At 39.4% G+C, this 22,645-nt stretch overlaps 1 protein-coding gene across 2 annotated transcripts in view; it reads right to left on the bottom strand.

The window, feature by feature from the left end:
• Nucleotides 1-331: 331 nt before the first annotated feature.
• LOC128684371 (bestrophin-4) overlaps nt 332-22,645 on the bottom strand; it is a gene marked incomplete at its 5' end in the record, with an annotated part of 131,357 nt that continues 109,043 nt past the window's right edge. Inside the window, 3 exon segments of one of the 2 annotated variants that reach the window (XM_070095756.1) lie at nt 332-1,739; nt 9,898-10,024; nt 13,114-13,255. In XM_070095756.1, coding sequence (XP_069951857.1) covers nt 1,175-1,739; nt 9,898-10,024; nt 13,114-13,255 — 834 coding nt within the window. 2 annotated transcript variants of the gene reach the window in all.

Here is a 22,645-nt window from a genome sequence, read left to right as displayed (position 1 = left end):
ATTTCCCTCAGATTAATTTTTAAGGAAAAAGAGAATGAAAAGTGGGGGATGTTAGTGCATGGACATGACAATATATAAGCAAGACACTGTAGAATATTAGTTACATGTTTAGGAGGTGAATACAGTTCAATAAATGAAGACAATGTTGTATCCAAATTCAGATATTTAAAAACAGCAAAAAATTGTTTGGTGGTAGCTTGTTACAATTTCCCCTGTTAATGTACTATATAAAAGCAATGTCAGGAATAGTCATGACAGTGAAGAGAGTTATGGAAGGAAACATGTGAAAGGGTTGGAAGGAGGGTATGAAGGAAGTTTTAGGTGGTAGGAGTTTGAGTAGCCAGGTGTGTATGTGAGCAACACACTATGTTAAACTGGGGTGAATGGATTCGCAGGGTTTTAGGAATTTGACATGATGTTTGTGATGATGATTATTATTATTATTGCACTATTACATTCATGAGGCATGCTATATCTATGTACGTCATACAGCTCCTGGGGGAATGAGTCATCAGGTTCAATACAAGAAAAGGGATCAAGAGCTTCTCACAGACATTAAAGAACTTCCACTGAGGGGTGCTGGGGTGAGCAAGTTATCACTCATGGAGGGATTCAGGGAAACTGGTTAACTGGACTCAGGTCACAGAGGTGGGAAGTACAGTGCCTGCATTCTTAAGAGGTTAGGATGTTTCAGTTAGGAGAGTTATGTGAACTGTGATGTCAGTGCATATTTGGGAAGATAGCTATATAGTGAATTAATGATGGTGAATGTTTTATCCCTTTTTTGGGGAAGGGGTGGAGGGTTCACTCAACCTCTGTGGGAGACAGCCAGCATATTCAAAAAATTAAGATAAGTAATATCAAAGAAAACAGGATGACAAATGGAATACCAAAATGAAGATAAAAGGTAGGAGACAGGACTCAGAATAATGTGGAGTGTGTGAGGAGGTAAGAGGATGAAAGGTTAATATGGGTAATGTGCAATTTTAAAGAGGCCTACTGGACTGTTCGTGCCACTCTGCTGGATAAGTTAAAATATGCAGATGATATAGCAGCATTATCAGTATTACTGTAAAAGTTACACTTCAGCTGTTATAATCATAAAAACTGAATGATAGGCAAATGTTGAGAAAACTTGTAACTTTGGAAAATAACAGGTCTATTTAAATTTTAGTCAATCGTCCAACAGTTTCTTTCTTTCAAGAGCACTATAAGTATCATCAGCTTCTGGTATTGCTTCTAATTCACTTTCTGAAATAAGCCTCATTCTACTTTCTGCCACCAAGTCAAATTTATCTTCTGACATAGTTTCTGATGGACCTTCAATAATTGTTTCTAATGCATCCTTTGCAATGGATAATTCTGGAATGTCAGCTTCTCCAGATGTTTGCTCAGTTTGAAGGAAACTGAATTTTTTTACTGGACTTGCACTTTCTGGAGATGCTTCTTCAATAAATATGTTCAGATCACCACTGAAAGGTTTATAAATTGAGGTACTCTCCCCCTCACCAAGTGGAAGAGAAGTTGCAGATTGAGATCTTGCAGGCTTATTATTTGAAGCATTTAGAGTGGCTAGGCTCTGGGTGTTTCTCCACTGGCTGTCAGGGGACCTGGGAGTTGGGGATACTGGTTCACTAGCACTGGCTCCATCCTGCTTCTGTGACCTGACATGCTGACTGTCATATTCTGTACCTGAGAGGTGATCTGGTTGAGATGCTCCTGCAGCTAGGTGCCCACTACTGCTGAAACAAAGAAATCTGTTAAGTCTTTTAATAAATAGAAATAATGTTAAATAAAATTACTGCATTTAAATTAATAAAATGTACTTAAAAGTTAACTGAAAATCAGCAATATACAATAGTAATAAAGGACATATTTGTGTAAATATCTCCCTTTTTTTTACACTAATAAACATTTAACAAGATATTAAGAAAAATGAAGGAAGGGTAAAATATTTCTGTTTCAAGTTTTTTTTTCTTTAGATTATAAAAGGTCTTATTAATCATATATTAACTCAAGTTATCATTACAGAGGTTTAAATTTTATATTAAAACAATCTTAAAAATAATATTAAAATAAACTTAATATAACTCAGCTTAATATAACCCAGGCTATTTGGTCCGCCTAAATTTTTACTGATGTTATAATATGTATTAATTAACATCATAGAAATCTGTTAAGGTTAGGATATTAAGACATTTTCTAAAAGCTATAACAATTTGTTTAAGAAAAACCCTTTGGGGCCTAGTTCCTAGGCCTTTTGTGTATCCATATGCTCTTGCGCTACCGTCCACAGGATGGATATGGGGTGCACAATAAACTAGCCACTTCGGTGGCAAAATCTAATCTAGTTCTGGAAAACAAAGATATGCATATACATATAATATACTGCATATAATGTATACAGTACAGCATTTCTGTGGCAGAGGGCCTATGGAACCCATCTGGAATATGTACATACATATATACAAATATACACTAAACCCATGCTCACACTTACTCTCTCATTATAACCATTTCATGCACACACTATTTGCATGTAAAGTAATACAGAAACAAAAAAATGATTAGAAATGATGAAAAAAAACATTAAATATATTTTCAGCATAAAAAATACGGTGTATGAAGTAATTTTACAATTAAAGATAGAAATTGATCAAGTTTAATAAAAGTGGAAGATTTTTATTTAATTTCTAAACATTTTATGTCACCCAATATTGTTGAGAAACACAGAAAAACCCACAGCAACAGGTAACCATCACAGTACATGCATGAGTGGTGCATCGCAGTGCTACGTCAAACAATAACAAAAGTTACAAAGACAACTCATGTGCATAAAGAATTACCATACATTAAGAAACATGGTGGACATATTATATATTCATGGGGAAGTGTTAAATTGATGAAGATAATACAGTACTTGCAGAATGAGAGGTAACAGATTTGACCTAAGGGAAGGGTAGTTCCAATTCCATGGATCAAGAACCAGTCACCAGCATAAAGGCACTTTCTTGGAAGGGCAGGACAGACATTACTGTATCCCATAATTAGTGTAAAAAAAGTCAACATATTACCATGTGAATCAAATTGGGCTAAATTTTGACCATCAATACACAATATTAAAGAAGACCTGATACTTAAGAGTTAGTATTTCCCATTCATAAGATAATAGTAGCATTACACTTCAAAATAATTAAAAAAAATCAAGCTTATTACAAGCTTTTATTTTCAAAAATGTAAATACTAGCCTTGAAAAATAAGTTGTAAATTTCAGGACTGACTGAATGGTTTGCATTCCATGGCTGTGAGACAAACACGCCCTGGAGTTTACCTGGAACACTTAGCCCTTATGTTTCCCTAGCAGCATCTGACAATCAAAAGCAGTTCTTGGCCAGGATGAGTGAACATTACATAGTCATCTTCTAATCTCAAATTTTAATTGTATGAAAGGGTTGTTGCCCCTAATGAGAGTGCTTGGCTATTGCTCCTGGCCCTACTACTGATTTACCTAGATGGAGTTATAGTTCCTGGAGTTTACCTGGAGGGAGTTCCAGGGGTCAATTCCCCCACAGCCCGGTCTGTGACCAGGCCTCATGGTGGATCAGAGTCTGATCAACCAGGCTGTTACTGCTGGCTGCACGCAATCCAACGTACGAGCCACAGCCCGGCTGGTCAGGTACCGACTTTAGGTGCTTGTCCAGTCCCTGCTTGAAGACAGCCAGGGGTCTATTGGTAATCCCTCTTATGTATGCTGGGAGGCAGTTGAACAGTCTTGGGCCCCTGACACTTATTGTGTTGTCTCTTAACGTGCTAGTGACATCCTTGCTTTTCATTGGGGGGGATGTTGCATCGTTTGCCGAGTCTTTGGCTATCGTAGAGTGATTTTCGTGTTCAAGTTTGGTACTAGTCCCTCTAGGATTTTCCAGGTGTATATAATCATGTATCTCTCCTGTCTGCATTCCAGGGAGTACAGGTTCAGAAACTTCAAGTGCTCCCAGTAATTGAGGTGTTTTATCTCCGTTATGAGTGCTGTGCAGGTTCTCTGTATATTTTCTAGGTGAGCAATTTCACCTGCCTTGAAAGGTGCTGTTAGTGTGCAGCAATATTCCAGCCCAGATAGAAGAAGCGACCTGAAGAGTGTCATCATGGGCTTGACATCCCTAGTTCTGAAGGTTCTCATTATCCATCCTGTCATTTTTCTAGCAGATGCGATTGATACAATGTTAAGGTCCTTGAAGGTGAGATCCTCTGACATGATCACTCCCAGGTCTTTGACCTTAGTTTTTCACTCTATTTTGTGGCTGAAATTTGTTTTATACTCTGATGAAGTTTTAATTTCCTCATGTTTACCATATCGGAGTATTTGAAATTTCTCATCGCTGAACTTCATACTGTTTTCTGCAGCCCATTGAAAGATTTGGTTGATGTCCGCCTGGAGCCTTGCAGTGTCTGCAATGGAAGACACTGTCATGCAGATTCGGGTGTCATCTGCAAAGGAAGGCACGGTGCTCTGGCTCACTTCCTTGCCTGTCAGATATGAGGATGAGGAACAAGATGGGAGCGAGTACTGTGCCTTGCAGAACAGAGCTTTTCACTGTAGCCTCCTCAGACTTTACTCTGTTGATTACTACTCTTTGTGTTCTATTTGTGAGGAGATTATAGATCCATCTACCAGCTTTTCCTGCTATTCCTTAAGCACGCATTTTGTGTGCTATTAATATGCCATGGTCACACTTGTTGAAGGCTTTTGCAAAGTCTGTGTATATTACATCTGCATTCTTTTTGTCTTCTAGTGCATCTAGGACCTTGCTGTAGTGATCCAGTAGTTAGGACAGATAGGAGTGACCTGCTCTAAACCCATGCTGCCCTGGGTTGTGTAATTTATGGGTATCTAAATGGGTGTCAATCTTGCTTCTTAGGACCCTTTCAAAGATTTTTATGATATGGGATGTTACATAAGAACATAAGAAAGGAGGAACACTGCAGCAGGCCTGTTGGCCCATACTAGGCAAGTCCTTTACAATTCATCCCACTAACAAAACATTTGACCAACCCAATTTTCAATGCTACCCAAGAAATAAGCTCTGATGTGCAAGTCCCACTCAAATCCAACCCCTCCCACTCATGTACTTATCCAACCTAAATTTGAAACTATCCAAAGTCCTAGCCTCAATAACCCAACTAGGTAGACTGTTCCACTCATCAACTACCCTATTTCCAAACCAATACTTTCCTGTGTCCTTTCTAAATCTAAACTTATCTAATTTGAATCCATTACTGTGGGTCCTCTCTTGGAGATATCCTCAAGACCTTATTAATATCTCCTTTATTAATACCTATCTTCCACTTCGATCAGGTCTCCCCTCATTCTTCGTCTAACAAGTGAATGTAACTTAAGAGTCTTCAATCTTTCTTCATAAGGAAGATTTCTAATGCTATGTATTAATTTAGTCATCCTACGCTGAATGTTTTCTAACGAATTTATGTCCATTCTGTAATATGGAGACCAGAATTGAGCTGCATAATCTAGGTGAGGCCTTACTAATGATGTATAAAGCTGCAGTATGACCTCTGGACTTCTGTTGCTTACACTTCTTGATATAAATCCCAGTAATCTATTTGCCTTATTATGTATGCTTAGGCATTGCTGTCTTGGTTTAAGGTTGCTGCTCACCATAACCCCCAAGTCCTTTTTGCAATCTGTATGGCTAAGTTCTACATCATTTAACTTGTAAGTGCTACGGTTATGGACACTCCTGAGCTTCAGAACCTTGCATTTATTTACATTGAACTGCATCTGCCACTTTTCTGACCAAGAATATAGTTTGTTTAAATCCTCCTGAAGTTCCCTAATGTCTACGTTTGAATCAATTATCCTACCTATCTTTGTGTCATGGCGAATTTGCTCATATCACTAGTAATTCCCTCATCAAGATCATTGATATTATAAACAACAACGGGCCCAAGACTGATCCCTGTGGAACGCCACTTGTTACAGATCCCCACTCGGATTTAACCCCATTTATGGACACACACTGCTTCCTGTCTGTGAGCCATGACTCGATCCATGAGAGCACTTTTCTCCCAATGCCATGTTAGCATTATCAGTTTGTAGCTCTTTGCTATTACTTTACTGCTCCCTTTGTGGAGTGGGGGCTGTCTGTTGTTTTTAGTAACTGTGGGACGACCCCAGTGTCCATGCTCCCTCTCCATAGGATGTTAAAACACGTGATAGGGGCTTCTTGCAGTTCTTGAGGAACACGGAGTTCCATGAGTCTGGCCCTGGGACAGAGTGCATGGGCATGTCATTTATCGCCTGTTCGAAGTCATTTGGCATCAGGATAACATCAGATAGGCTTGTGATTACCAAATTCTGTGGCTCTTTAATAAAAAATTCATTTTGATCTTTGACTCTCAGTCTGGTTAGTGGCTTGCTAAAAACTGAGTCATAATGGGACCTGAATAGGTCACTCATTTCCTTGCTGTCATCTGTGTAGGACCCATCTTGTTTAAGTAGGGGCCCAATACTGGATGTTGTTCTCGACTTTGAATTGACATAAGAAAAGAAATACTTTGGGTTTCTTTTGATTTCATTTATGGCTTTTAGTTCTTCCTGTGATTCCTGACTCCTATAAGGTTCCTTTAGCTTTAGTTCGATGTTTGCTATTTCTCTGACCAGTGTCTCCCTATGCACTGCAGATATATTGGCCTCTTTTAGTCACTCTGTTATTCTTTTCCGTAGCCTGTAAAGGGAGCGCCTGTCTCATTCTATTTTACATCTACTCCTCCTTTTTCTTAAAGGAATATGCCTTGAGCATGCAGTAACTGTCTACCAGGACAGCACCTCCAGCCTCACAGTAACTGTCTACCAGGACAGCACCTCCAGCCTTACAGTTCCTGGCTACCTGGCCAGCATGTCCAGTCATACAGTTACTGTCAGCCAGGACAGCATCTGTACCAAGGGTGATAGCACCATCCAGCCCAGACTTTATTTTCCCATTTGTTATAGAATGCTTCCAGGTTTTCTATGAAGGCTGCTTTGATGTTATCCTCTTTTAATACCGATGTGATTTTAGTCCACAGATTGATCTCATTTGGGCATACCAAAAACACTTTCCTGATTTAATACCTCTTGTAGATAATTCTTGGATGTCTGCACAGGGGGCATGAGCCCAATTTCCACAAAGGCTGCATATAATCCATGTGGAAGCCCGTTTGTTTGTTTGGCTGCAGACTATACAGGATTCCAGCTTCAGGCTTGACACTAATCTTAAACTTAAGCTGGCTGGGAAGGTTCCCATTTAGTTCTTGATCCTCTTGAGGGTATTGAATTCAAATATGTATCTTGAGAAGGCCTCTTCATTATTATTTCAAATAGCAGTTTTTAAGAGGGTTCACTCTCAGTTCAAGGGCCTGTTGAAGGCACTGAGCTATAGCTCTCATCCTCACAATTCATTTATTGAGCCAACATCTGAAAAGGTTGAGCTTCACCTATGAGATATCACACCTCTACAGAATAAGCTGCCACTCTTAATCTTGTTGAAACTGCATCTTAAGCTCCTGAACCCTGCTCCTACTGAGGTCTGCATCTTGAACTACTTATCTCAAACTTTGGCTGTTTGAAGCCATTTGACTGTGGATCACAAGCCTGTTACAGGTTTTAAGTTAAAGCTGCTGGTCTAGTTTGTGATGTACCCAGCTGTAAACTTGCTTATATGGCTGGTGATCTATGCATTTGTGATTATTCCACTATGATTTACTCCCATACTCCTACATTCCACTATGATTTACTCCCATACTCCTACAACTTAAAAAAAAAAAAAAAAAAAAATTCCCTACACCCATACAACTCCCTTCCACTCCTTTACATGCTCATACAAATTTCTCCTACATCCATACATCTCACTCACTCCTTTGCAACTTATGCCAACATACCTCCCACAACCAAAGTAAAGGAAAGGGGATGTCAAAAACATGGAATAGCTCTCTCTGTTGATCACAGCAGTCAAATATGCCTAGTTTGTCGAGACCCTTTTGCTACTCTATTGTTGCAGTAAAAAATTAAGAACCTGTGTTACCCAAAGTTGCAGTGTCACTTCTTAGCATCAACATTATACAAGCTCATTCAAGAGAAGCCAGTACTTGAAATAATTCTGATATATAGTATGTATTCCATTTGGAACACTTCATCCATCACACTGCAGCACATTATTTAACTTTTGGGGTAACTATGGTATTTTATATTATTTTAAAGCCTTATTAACCCGTAAACGGTCCAAACGTATATATACATTTTTTCAACATTTGAAAGTATGTAAAAAAAGTAGATCTTCTTTTTGTTTTTTTACATTTGAAAATCTGTAAAAAACTTTGATCTACTTTTTATTTTTTTGTTATATTTGAAAATAGGTAAAAAAAACGTAAATCTACTTTTGTAGCACTACACATGTGAACGTAGATCTGCTTGGACCGTTTACGGGTTAACTTATCTTACAGTCCTGTATAAATTTTATTTTTTTTTTGTATTTATTACTAGTTATTAGTTTAACAGCAGTTGAAAGATTACATTAATTAGGTAGCAAATTTGATTAAACAAACTGATACTTTTAAGAAAAGGCATATTAGAAATTATTTTTTTTTAGAAAATGAAGTGGCCTCTGTTCTAAGAAAGCTGGCTTTTAAACTTTTTTATAAAGTATTTTAAAGAAATGTCAGCACTTGCACAACTTAACATACTGTTCCGCTGTTTACAGAGAACTGCATTAGCTGAAATCAGCAGAAACACTCAATGCAATTAATGATATATACTTCAAACAGTATATGATTAATTTCCTTAAAAATTTGACCCTAAGTGCTTTACCTGTAACGTATATGTCAACATACTTTTGTCTAGTGGTGCAGCCAGGATTTCAGTCTTAGGGAAGGGAGCTTAAAAATCAAAAGACGTTGAAAAAAACATACGACTTCCAATATGTTTGTGAAATTTCTTAAACTATCATGTTTTTGTGGTTACTGGTCAATTTGCAGTAAAACTTACCAATTAATCAAAAATAAAATAAAAAGTATTTGTATCTGGAAGGGGAGGACTTTAGCCTAATTAGCCCCCCCAGTGGCTGCACCACTGCTCTTTGTCTGCATTTAGGTACCCCTTTATGTGTGTACATGAGTGAGAACGTGCACATGTCTAATTGTGGAGATGTATGTGCATGTGCATACATAGGTGGGCATACATACGACAATGTGTGGGTGTGTTCATGTATATATTTATATGCCTAAGTGTGCTAAATATTTGTTGCAAAGGTAGACCTAGCATAAAATTTTAGCAAATGGGTCGAGTGTTATTCAAAAGTTTCAATTTTTCTCTCTTTCAATGGACAGAAAATATTTGAGTAACTTTGATGACAGTTCAAAAATCTGATAAACTGATAAGACAGTAACACCGATTGTGTTGCACCTTGCCAAGGAAGAGCAATTATTTTTGAGAAAGTCAGCAACAAAAAATAATGAAAAGGGGATAAAACTACAAGCATGGGACATATTAATACTCTGAGAAGCATCGCTCTAATCGGATTTAGTGTTGACAACTCAAAGTTGTATTGCACTAAGAAACAAATATTTCTTTATTACTTTTCAAGTTACTCTTATTACTCTACAGCTCTTACTTATGCAGCTTATCACTGACTAAGGTAGCACTGGAACACTTTCCATGCATCATTATTATATAAAAGCTTATTTGTCTCTGAATCTTAATTTTTAGACATTGACAATGTGCTTTTAGACATTAAGTGGAATTATGGGTGTTAGTACTATATTCCAAAAAACTAATTAAAGAGCAACAGGCACCAAGGTGTTTGAAACTGTTGGCATAGTTAATTTCATTATGTACAGCTTGCACACCTGTGTTTTATTGGGGATGATGATGCACTGGGTTCCCCATGGAATGACCTTGTTGGACTGAGAATCTTGGACAATCCTTTGAGATTCATGTTGCTTAGGCCTCCTCTTTTCTTTTGCTGCATCAATTCTTGAAAAGGGAATAAAAGCAAACATGGCATTAGTAACCCCAGTTTTTGACAGGAAAGTGAAAAGTAACGATCTGCTACAAGAATAGGGATGCCATTATAACCATCTCCCCACTTCCCTGGATGTGTGTATGGTTTTAATATTTCTTGAGTGATTTTTATATTCTTTATTACAACACAGGGATATACAAATACTGCTAGCAGATTTTTTTCAACACAAGCCTGGAGAAGCAGAATGCACTTGTTCTGTCTCCATATGAGCTTCCTGAAACCTGTAGTAGTGGTACTGGGATCTCCTTCAGAGGATCAAACAAGTGATATACAGTACTTTAAGAAAGTTTATTCAGGTATAGGCACACAAAAAGTTTCATAAATTATTATACATAGCAGTGTATGTGTAGATACCTAGGATAACCCAAAAATGTTGGACAAAGTGAATTACTTCCATGTAGCATTGCAATGTTGTTCCCTGTTGTGTAAGTACTCTGAGATATGGCACTGTTCTTTTGCAGCTACACTCCAGGACAAGAAACAGAACAATGTTTGCAAATCTCATTTCACAACTGACAGAGCAAATCATACTGTCAGGATCAGCACAGCATAATACTGAAAAGCAGTCTTTATTGAGCTAGAAAGAAATGAATGCCAAAAGAGATTAGTCCTATCAGCATTACACAGCTGAGATAAAAGGGGCTTCTCATTGTCTACTAGATCATTTAACATCTTACATTCTTACATTACTAATAGGTATCAGTACGTCACCATTAAAGACACAGCATCAGCAACACGGCCACTTGATACTGGAGTTCCACAGGGAAGTGTCCTTGGTCCCCTGCTCTTCCTCATATACATCAATGACCTTCCAAACATATCCCAACACCTGAAACCCATTCTCTTTGCTGATGACACGACTTATGTTATCTCTCACCCTAATTTTGCCACCCTCAACACCATTGTGAATGAGGAGCTGATTAAAATATCGACTTGGATGACAGCCAATAAACTTACGCTTAACACTGACAAAACCTACTATATTATGTTTGGTAGCAGAGCAGGAGATGCACAAATTAACATTAAGATTGACAACACTCTAATTACCAGAAATAATGGGGGAAAATTCCTAGGCTTATACCTTGACAGCAACCTGAATTTCAGCACCCATATCCAGCATATAACCAAAAAAGTATCCAAAACGGTTGGGATCCTCTCCAAGATACGATACTACGTGCCGCAAAATGCCCTTCTCACACTATACCACTCACTTATTTATCCATACCTCACCTATGCTATTTGTGCTTGGGGATCAACTGCAGCAACACACCTAAAGCCAATAATAACCCAACAAAAAGCTGCAGTAAGAATAATCACTAAATCCCATCCCTGGCAACACACCCCCCCACTCTTCATAGACCTAAACTTACTCCCAGTTCAGTACATCCACACTTACTACTGTGCAATCTACATCTACAGGGCCTTAAACTCTAATATCAACCTTGACCTAAAACGCTTTCTTGAAAGTTGTGACAGAACCCACAGGCATAACACCAGACACAAACATCTCTACGACATTCCCCATGTCCGACTAAACCTTTACAAAAATTCAATGTATGTCAAAGGCCCTAAAATCTGGAATACCCTACCTGAGAACTCTAGAACTGCAGACACATTCATCACCTTCAAAACTACCATTAGAAAACATCTTATCTCCCTGATACACCCCGTCAACTAACTACACGAATACCACCTGGTGGTTCACACTTACACTCACTCATTTGACCATAAACAGAAATATTAATCTCAATCTTAAAATAATGAATCCTGTGATACTCCAATACTGAAACTATGTACTGTGCCAAAACAAAAGCATTCACATTGCTAAACTCACAAACTAGTATTTAGTCACTTAGCCATAATACCAACTTACCTCATAATTTGTAATATTTTACAATTAAGAATAAAACTAAGTATGCCCAAAATGCCTAGCCATGCTAAGCGTTCTAGTGGTACACTCTGTAATCACAATTTTACTACATGTAAACCACACAATAACCAAATTTCTGTAAACTCAGCATTGTAATCCTTATAGAGAATAAACTTTGAATTTGAACATTAATCTGAATGACTCAACTTTATCCAATAGCCTCCCCACAAGTCTTTATATTATTCAAGCCATGGCAATTAAGGAAGTGCCAAAGCCAACAGTCACTTTCCTGAAGTTTTATGACCACATGCTTTCCTGGCCTATTACTGATAAGCCAAAGATTAATACCATGAATGTTAACACAAAGAAAGTGCTGTTGAACATCCCATTTATACACTGCTTCTTCAAGCCTTTTAACATGGGCCATTTTGATATACTTCCTAGGACCAAATGGTGAACCTTGTTTGACTAGCATCTATACTAAACTTAACAGCATATGCTGTAAGTTTTCCCTTGCTTTTAGTATCTGATAGTTTTTCTTTACACCACATTTCTCACACACACATGGCACTGAAGAAACCAGACTCCACCCTCCTTATTAATAAGTTTCTGATTGACAAACAGATTCACATGCATCTTGTGGCACCACCACCTGCTTTAGAGGCCATTGTTAAATAGCATTGAACCTGATAATGTAACAAAAATCATTGTAAATCCAGGGAAAATTAGAGACTAAATGATGACCACATGAAAGTGCACATGGACAGTGACAAACTGAGATGGTGCAGCCTATAGCCTGATTAACAATGTAAACAGATCAGTCTTGGACACAGCCACTTTGCAGAGACTACAGGACACCTACCACTGACAAACAAAGGCCAGACAACACATTTGATTCACCAGATACGGAGACTATTGGGCGCACTACCACTAGGAATAAAATTGGATTCAACTGATTTGGTCAATTGGATCTGATGAATATATTTGTCCATTGCATCCAGAATCTGTTAAATTGAGGTCTGTTAATCAAGGGGCTAAAGTATACCTTTTTTCAGTCCACATATGTATATCATGCATAATTGTGCACACATCAGTATGCTCAAGCAAGTGTATGTGCCTATGAATGATAATGCCAATGTGCTACTTAATGTTAAAGAGCAAAACAAATACCTGTCTCCTCTTCAGCAATAACTCCATCATCTCCATCTCCCTGGAATATTGAGGTGCGGATGGAAGCATTGCTGCCTAGACTCTTATTATCACCACTGGTTGCATCTTTAATCACTGGAGACATTGCTTCATTAGCAGGAGCCTATTGAAAACAAATCAGAAAGTATTAATAATATAAATAAAGCTTGACTGTCATGATCAGTAAATCAGTCAGTGGGTTGTTACATAAGGGAGAAAACATCAGCATAGGGAGCAATTAACGTGGAGAGAAAAGAAAGGTAAAAAGAGTGGTGAGGAAGTTAAAAAAAAAAAAAATTAGGTTAAATCAGCAGATTTTTGCTGAGAATAAAAAATATAACCTAGGTAGTAGGCTGGTAGACAGCACCACCCAGAGGGGATATTACCATTCTGCCAAGTGAGTGTGAAATGGAAATCTGTAATTGCTATATTTGATGGAAGAATTCCTGTTGTCTTTTTTGTGTCTCATAAACACACTATATCTTGCTACTTCTACTTACACTTATGTCACACTACACTTACATGTACAAGCATACATATACACACTCCTCTGGGTTTTCTTCTACTTTCTTTCTAGTTCTTATTCTTGTTTATTTCCTCTTATCTCCATGGGGAAGTGGAACAGAATTCTTCCTCCGTAAGCCATGCGTGTTGTAGGAGGCGACTAAAATGCCGGGAGCAAGGGGCTAGTAACCACTTCTCCTGTATAAATTACTAAATTCAAAAAGAGAAACTTTTGTTTTTCTTTTTGCCCTGCCTCAGTGGGATACGGCCGGTTTGTTGAAAAAAAAAAATGTATATATCTTTCTTTCAACACACCGGCCGTATCCCACTGAGGCAGGGTGGCCCAAAAGGAAAAACCAAAGTTTCTCCTTTTACATTTAGTAATATATACAGGAGAAGGGGTTACTAGCCCCTTGCTCCCGGCATTTTAGTCGCCTCTTACAACACGTGACTTATGGAGGAAGAATTCTGTTCCACTTCCCCATGGAGGTAAGAGGAAATATACAAGAACTAGAAAGAAAATAGAAGAAAACCCAGAGGGGTGTGCATATATATGCTTGTACATGTATGTGTAGTGTGACCTAAGTGTAAGTAGAAGTAGCAAGACGTACCTGAAACCTTGCATGTTTATGAGACAGAAAAATGGACACCAGCAATCCTACCATCATGTAAAACAATTACAGGTTGTTTTACACTCATGTGGCAGGACAGTGGTACCTCCCTGGGCGGTTGCTGTCTACCATCCTACTACTAGAATATACAGTGGACCCCCGAGTTTCGGCAGCCTCGACTTTCGTGAAATTCAACCTTCGGTGAGTTTTTTTGGAAAAACTTGGCCTCGAGTTACGTGAAAAAACTCATGTTTCGGCGACTGTCCAGTACCCATCTGCCCGTCACCGCACACACAAAGCCAGTCTCCCATGCCATTCACGCTCAGTGTGCCATTGTTTACCAACACGTGACCATCACCCCGCGGGTTCATACATTTCATAATACAGTGGACCCTCGGCTAACGCTATTAATCCATTCCTGAGAGCTCATCGTTAGTCAAAATAATTGTCAAGTTAATTTTCCCCATAAGAAATAATGGAAATAAAATTAATCCGTGCAAGACACCCAAAAGTATTGAAAAAAAAAAAAAATTTAACACATGAAATATTAATTTTAATACACACAAACTGAAGAAAACATGCACAGTTACATGACACTTACCTTTATTGAAGATCTGGTGATGATTGATGGGATGGGAAGAGGGGAGTGTGTTGATGGTCTTAGTGTTTAGAAGGGAAATCCCCTTCCATTAGGACTTGAGGTAGCAAGTCCTTTTTTGGGGTTACTTTCCCTCTTCTTTTAATGCCACTAAGACCAGCTTGAGAGTCACTGGACCTCTGTCGCACAACATATCTGCCCATAGAGGCCTGTACCTCCCGTTCCTTTATGACATTCCTAAAGTGTTTCACAACATTGTCAGTGTCACCATTAAACACTTGTTCAGGTTTCAGTCCTTCACTGTCTATGTACTCCTTGAATTCCTGCACATATTTTTCAGCTGCTTTTTGGTCCAAACTGGCAGCCTCACCATGCCTTATCACACTATGTATGCCACTACGATTCTTAAATCTCTCAAACCAACCTTTGCTGGCCTTAAATTCACTCACATCACCACTAGTTGCTGGCATTTTTCTAATTAAATTGTCATGCAACTTCCTAGCCTTTTCACATATGATCGCTTGAGAGATGCTATCTCCTGCTATCTGTTTTTCGTTTATTCATACCAATAAGAGTCTCTCAACATCTTCTATCACTTGCGATCTCAGTTTTGAAAACATAGTTGCGCCTTTGGCAAGAACAGCTTCCTTGATTGCCGTTTTCTTGGCCACAATAGTAGCGATGGTTGATTGGGGTTTTGTGTACAGCCTGGCCAGCTCGGAGACATGCACTCCACTTTCATACTTAGCAATGATCTCTTTCTTCATATCCATAGTAATTCTCACCCTTTTTGCTGTAGGGTTGGCACTAGAAGCTTTCTTGGGGCCCATGGTGACTTATTTTGCAGGTGCAATCACTAAAAAGGCTGTGATAATATGAAATGTTCCGATTGTATGCTTGGAAGCGACTACTGTGGCTGGCTGGCTTGTAAACACTGGCCAGAAGTGGACGCGTCTCAGACGGAACGAATAGTGTTGGTCGAGTTTTTTAGCGCTAATCGAGGCAAAATTTTTGCGATAAAATGTATCGCTAGTCAGATTTATCGTTAATCGATGCCATCGCTGGTCGAGGGCCCACTGTAATCCATTGTTTTTTGTGCTTGCAACTGCTAAATAAGTTATCATGGACCCAAGGAAAGCTAGTGCAAGCCCTTTGGTAAATAAAGTGAGTGACGGGGATGTGGAAGAGTTGGTGGAGGACCACAGGGAAGAGCTAACCACTGACGAACTGCAAGAGCTTCAACTGGAACAGCATCAGACCACAGCTGAGGAACTTGCTTCAAAAGAGGAGGAAGAGGGAGTGGATGAGGTGCCTTCTTCAGTGATTAACCCTTTGAGGGTCCGTCTCGTAGATCTACGGCTTTACGTTCAGGGTCCAAACCGTAGATCTACGTCATGAGCTCAGCTCACTCTGATAAACTGTGAGTGGTACATTTGGGCCTAGATATGAGAGAATACATCTATGTGGTATGTGTGCACCACATAAAACAGATCCTGCAGCACGCTGTGTATAATGAGAGAAAAAAACTGAAATCATGATTTTTCGATTAAAACAGCGACTTGCAGTGTTTTTTCGTATGGTTTTTATAGTTCTATTTGCGATTTCTTGGTCTCATTTGATAGAATGGAAGACGTATTACAGAAATAGAGATAATTTTGATTGGTTTTAGCACTGGAAATGGCTTGAAACTGAGCTCAAAGTAGCAGAAATGTTAAATTTTTGCCGATATTCAAGAGTAAACAAACGACCTCACACGTCTAATACACAGCAGCTGGTGGGTCTAATATGCATTCACAAATATGGTGATGATATTTATACAATTATTACAGTATTGCATAACAGTAAATCTTCTATTTTTTGGTGTGAATAAAAATTCATTATGTGAATAAAAAATCAAAATGGAATTTATTTGTAAAGCCTCAAAACGTAACTAATGAACAGAGGAAATGTTAGTTTAGTTCCAGGAATACCTACATTGTTTATTCTGGACCCTATTTTGAAATTGGAATATTTTGAACTTTGTGTTAAATTGGCCAAATTAACAATTTCCGATCACTTTAATTTGTAGTTGAAACAGTTGACTTGGTGATTTCTTGTGCTCAATCGATAGAGTAGAAGTAATACTAGTGAAATAGCTAAGAATTTGGTTGACTGGAATAATGTAATTGGCCTAAAATGGGAGTCAAAGTCGGCAAAATCGCCAATTCGTAAATATCGCTGACACATCAAAATTCGCGAGAGCATAATTTTGTCAATTTTCCATCAAATTTCGTACTTTTTGTTTTATTACCTTCACAAAAAGATTCTCTACCATTTCATAAGAAAAAATAAAAATTTTTTTTTTTTAAATTCTTGGACACTGGGGCACCACTTCAGATTTGGGCCTTGGACCCTGAAGGGGTTAAGGACGTGTGGAATGTGGAATGAGTTTCAAAGTTTTGTTGAAAAGCATCACCCTGACCAAGCTGAAACAAGCCGTATCTGCAACATGTACAATGACAGTGTTGCGTCCCACTTCAGGGAAATCTTAACCCTTTGAGGGTCGACAGGCCCTCTCCGAAACTCGTTCTCAGGGTCGGCCAAATTTCAAAAAAAAAAAAAAATTATTTTTTCTTATGAAAAAATAGAGTATTTTTTTCTAAACATTATAGGCTAAACAAAAAAATTTTAACGTCAATACTTACCGAGATATGGAGGTGTGAAGTTTGCCAAAATTGAACAACATATGGTAACATCGCCGACTGCCATCACCCGGTATTTTTCTATTTACATTTTTATGTACTATTTTCAATTATTTTTCAATTTTTCTTTTTCTGAGTAACTTTTATGGCCTCTGAGGCCAACATGATCAGTATTTTGTAAGTTATTTCTTTTTCAATACTACACAATAAGGGCGTAAACACTGTTGTCATTATTTTATTTACAGAAAATATTTACACAAACAAACGATATGAAATGTTGTTTATTACTATTTTTCTATATTTTATATACACATATACAGTCACAGGGAATGTTTCTAGAAGTTCTGCAGCCTGTGGAACTCTTTGAAACATGGTGTCATGCACAGTGGAGTTTTGCACTCCTCACACATAAAACGAGTGTCTCTGCGTTGTCGTGGGCGTTTACTTGTATGTGCACAGATGTAACACCTCTTCTGAGCCTTTTTCTTCAAAGCAGTAGCAGGCAGTTTTACCAGGAAGTGATCACCATGCTTCAGATGAGCAGGTAGTTGTTGATAATTTTGTGGGCGGTCAATTGCAGATGCTGTTCCTTGGTACTTGAATACTATTTGTCTGATGACAGACAAACAGAATTCGCCGTACTGTGGTTTGTTTCTGGTGCTCATCTTATACATATTATAAGCATTGAGCATGGAAATGTCCAGAAGATGGAAAAACAGTTTGATGTACCACTTATAACTCTTGCGAACACAATCAGCAAACCCAATCTGCATGTCACATTTGTCCACTGAATGCATGTTGAAGGTGTAATCAATCACAGCTGCAGGTTTTAGAATGGGTTCATTTCTCTCTCTATGCTGCCTGCCACTGTTTGCCATTTCATTAGGGTGAATTGATGACAACAGTGTGACATCTCGTTTGTCATGCCACCGAAATGCCATGATGTCATTGGCAGCAAATGCCTGCACCTCACCTCTACGAGTGCCAGCGTCAAACCTGGGCATATGTTTTCGATTTGCACGCACTGTGCCACACACATCTGTCATGTTCACTCGCAAAAAATCACTGAGTGAGGGGCTTGTGTACCAGTTATCTGTATATAATATATGCCCCTTACCAAGGTATGGTTCTATCATTGTTTGAACCACATCACCTGAGATGCCCAATAACTTCCTGGTATTTTGCAATGTATAACTCCCAGTGTACACAATAATATCCAATACCAGACCACTGTAACAATCACAAAGCACAAACAACTTTATACCAAAGCGTTTCCTCTTGCTTGGTATGTACTGCTTGAAAGAGAGTCTTCCTTTGAACAGAATCAAAGACTCGTCAATTACAAGCTTCCTGAAGGGATAAAAATACATATTGAATTTCTGTTTCAGATACACAAACACATTCCTAATCTTATATAACCTGTCAGTTCTGTCAGGCCTGGTTTTATCTGAGAAGTGAAGCATACGTAACATTAGCACAAATCGATTCACTGGCATTATATCACTGAAACCTGGTGTTGCAATCAGGGGGTCTGTTGACCAGTATGATTTCACTTTGTGCTTATACACATGTGGCATAAGCATTATTGTGGCAAAGAAAAGATACATCTCAGCCACAGTTGCCTCCTTCCACTGGTGTAGACGTGATTTTGGTGAAAGTAATGTGTTTGCCATGGTGTACTCGTAGTATGTGTTGCTTTCCATGACAATACTTTTCATCAGTGGTTCGTCAAAGAATAACTCGAAACATTCCAGTTCAGTGGCATTGTTCCCAAGTGCACAAGATGGCTGTATTCCACTTTGGCTGCCATCAAACTGGTGGGGATTTGGAACAAAATTGACAGCTTCCTGCCAATCCCAGGTGCAGTCTGCTGGTGGGTACTGGACAATGACAGGTGGTTGTGGTTGTGGAGGTTGTGGTTGTGGAGGTTGTGGTTGTGGAGGTTGTGGTTGTGGAGGCTGGTGTGGTGGGGGAGTGGGGGATGGTGGCCTTTGTTCTAGATCAGCTGAGGCAGCGGCGTGGGTGGCAGCATGGCCCACTGCTGGTGCCTCACCGCCGGCACCACTACCACCACGCACATTTTCCATCCCAATTGCAACAGTATCTTCGTCATTTTCACTGTCTGTTCCTGTTGTACAGCCACGGGATGTACTCCGAGATACACTCCTTCCCCTTGGAATAGCATATGGCACACTTCCAGAGTGCATATATCGTCGTATATACTGACGCTTCACTGGGGAATATTGCACTTCACTATCACTACTGGAACTAGTTTGAAGAGCTTGTAGTTCATATTCACTATCACTATCATCACCCATGCTCTCATCTGAGTCTGGGATTTGGGAAAATAGAAGTTTCCTCTTGGGTTCTGGAACAACTGAACGTGAACAAGAGGGCCCAGCACCAGAGGTGGAAGGCTGAGGGTCGTCTGGGTTTTCTTCACTATTACCGATATTATGGTCATTAGTTTCGGTCAAAACCTCACTAAAACCACGAAACTCATCTTCACTGGCACTTCCATCACTATTAGAATTGGAGGGAGGGAGTATGGAGGAGGTGAACGTATTCAGATATTTGGGAGTGGACGTGTCAGCGGATGGGTCTATGAAAGATGAGGTGAATCATAGAATTGATGAGGGAAAAAGAGTGAGTGGTGCACTTAGGAGTCTGTGGAGACAAAGAACTTTGTCCTTGGAGGCAAAGAGGGGAATGTATGAGAGTATAGTTTTACCAACGCTCTTATATGGGTGTGAAGCGTGGGTGATGAATGTTGCAGCGAGGAGAAGGCTGGAGGCAGTGGAGATGTCATGTCTGAGGGCAATGTGTGGTGTGAATATAATGCAGAGAATTCGTAGTTTGGAAGTTAGGAGGAGGTGCGGGATTACCAAAACTGTTGTCCAGAGGGCTGAGGAAGGGTTGTTGAGGTGGTTCGGACATGTAGAGAGAATGGAGCGAAACAGAATGACTTCAAGAGTGTATCAGTCTGTAGTGGAAGGAAGGCGGGGTAGGGGTCGGCCTAGGAAGGGTTGGAGGGAGGGGGTAAAGGAGGTTTTGTGTGCGAGGGGCTTGGACTTCCAGCAGGCATGCGTGAGCGTGTTTGATAGGAGTGAATGGAGACAAATGGTTTTTAATACTTGACGTGCTGTTGGAGTGTGAGCAAAGTAACATTTATGAAGGGATTCAGGGAAACCGGCAGGCCGGACTTGAGTCCTGGAGATGGGAAGTACAGTGCCTGCACTCTGAAGGAGGGGTGTTAATGTTGCAGTTTAAAAACTGTAGTGTAAAGCACCCTTCTGGCAAGACAGTGATGGAGTGAATGATGGTGAAAGTTTTTCTTTTTCGGGCCACCCTGCCTTGGTGGGAATCGGCCGGTGTGATAATAAAAAAAAAAAATAAAAAAATAGAACTGTCACTCGGGAACAAAAGTGTCCCAATTCGCCGAGGAGTGAGGAGCTTCTTACCGCGAGGCATGGTGGACATTGTTTACTAAGAGGGCATTCCCACAATGCACCACTGGGTCCCAGATTTTTTTTCTACCGCGCACACCGACCACGCAGACCCATTCTCTCACACCTAGGCCTACCAGCCTTTTCGCGCGAGATTTGAGGCCGCTAGAATTTATGCGTACTAGTACGTCAAAAACCCCTACGCGTAAAACGTACTAGTACGACGAAAACACTCAAAGGGTTAAAGAAACCCCAGAAAAAGGCCTCTCTGGATAGATATTTTGTGTGCCAGGGGTCCAGTGACTCTCAAGTTGTTCCCAGTGGCATTAAAAGAAGAAGGGAAGTAACCCCAGATAAGGACTTGCTACCTAAAGTCCTAATGGAAGGAGATTCTCCTTCCAAACAATACTGTACACCTTCCTCCTATCACCTCCTCCCATCTTCCATCCACCCAGAAGTCTTCAGTAAAGGTAAGTGTAATGTTATTATTTATTTTAAATGCATGTGCTTGATTTCTGATTGTTTTCATTATGTAAATCGTTCTTTAATTTGAAAAAATATTTTATTTTAATATTTTTGGGTGTCTGGAATGGATTAATTTTATTTCCATTATTTCTTATGGGGAAAATGGTTTCGAGTTTCGTGAATTTCGACCTTCGGCGGGCTCTCTCGAACGGATTAATCATGAAACTCGGGGGTCCACTGTATATATTCTTCTTTTTCTTTCAGCAAACTGGCCGTATCCCACCGAGGCAGGGTGGCCCAAAAAGAAAAACAAAAGTTTCTCTTTTTAAATTTAGTAATTTATACAGGAGAAGGGGTTACTAGCCCGTTGCTCTCGGCATTTTAGTTGCCTCCTACAACACGCATGGCTTACGGAGGAAGAATTCTGTTCCACTTCCCCATGGAGATAAGAGGAAATAAACAAGAACAAGAATTAGAAAGAAAATAGAAGAAAACCCAGAGGGGTGTGTATATATATGCTTGTACATGTATGTGTAGTGTGACCTAAGTGTAAGAAGAAGCAGCAAGACATACCTGAAATCTTGCATGTTCATGAAACAGAAAAAAGGACACCAGCAATCCTACCATTATGTAAAACAATTACAGGCTTTCGTTTTACACTTGGCAGGACGGTAGTACCTCCCTGGGTGGTTGCTGTCTACCAACCTACTACGTATAAATATATATCTTTCTTCTTTCAACGTACCAGCCGTATCCCACTGAGGTGGGGTGGCCCAAAAGAAAAACAAAAGTTTCTCCTTTTAAATTTAGTAATATATACAGGAGAAGGGGTTATTAGCCCCTTGCTCCCAGCATTTTAGTCGCCTCTTACGACACGCATGGCTTACAGAGGAAGAATTCTGTTCCACTTCCCCATGGAGATAAGAGGAAATAAACAAGAACAAGAATTAGAAAGAAAATAGAAGAAAACCCAGAGGGGTGTGTATATATATGCTTGTACACGTATGTGTAGTGTGACCTAAGTGTAAGTAGAAGTAGCAAGACGTAGCTGTAATCTTGCATATTTATGAGACAGACAAAAGACACCAGCAATCCTACCATCATGTAAAACAATTACAGGCTTTCGTTTTACACTCACTTGGCAGGACGGTAGTACTCCCCTGGGCGGTTGCTGTCTACCAACCTACTACCTATAAATATATGTATATA

The sequence above is a fragment of the Cherax quadricarinatus genome, chromosome 4 (genome assembly GCF_038502225.1).
Source record: "Cherax quadricarinatus isolate ZL_2023a chromosome 4, ASM3850222v1, whole genome shotgun sequence".
Taxonomy (NCBI): domain Eukaryota; kingdom Metazoa; phylum Arthropoda; class Malacostraca; order Decapoda; family Parastacidae; genus Cherax; species Cherax quadricarinatus.
Note: the sequence above shows the minus strand (reverse complement) of the source record. Positions and strands in the feature narration are given on the sequence as shown.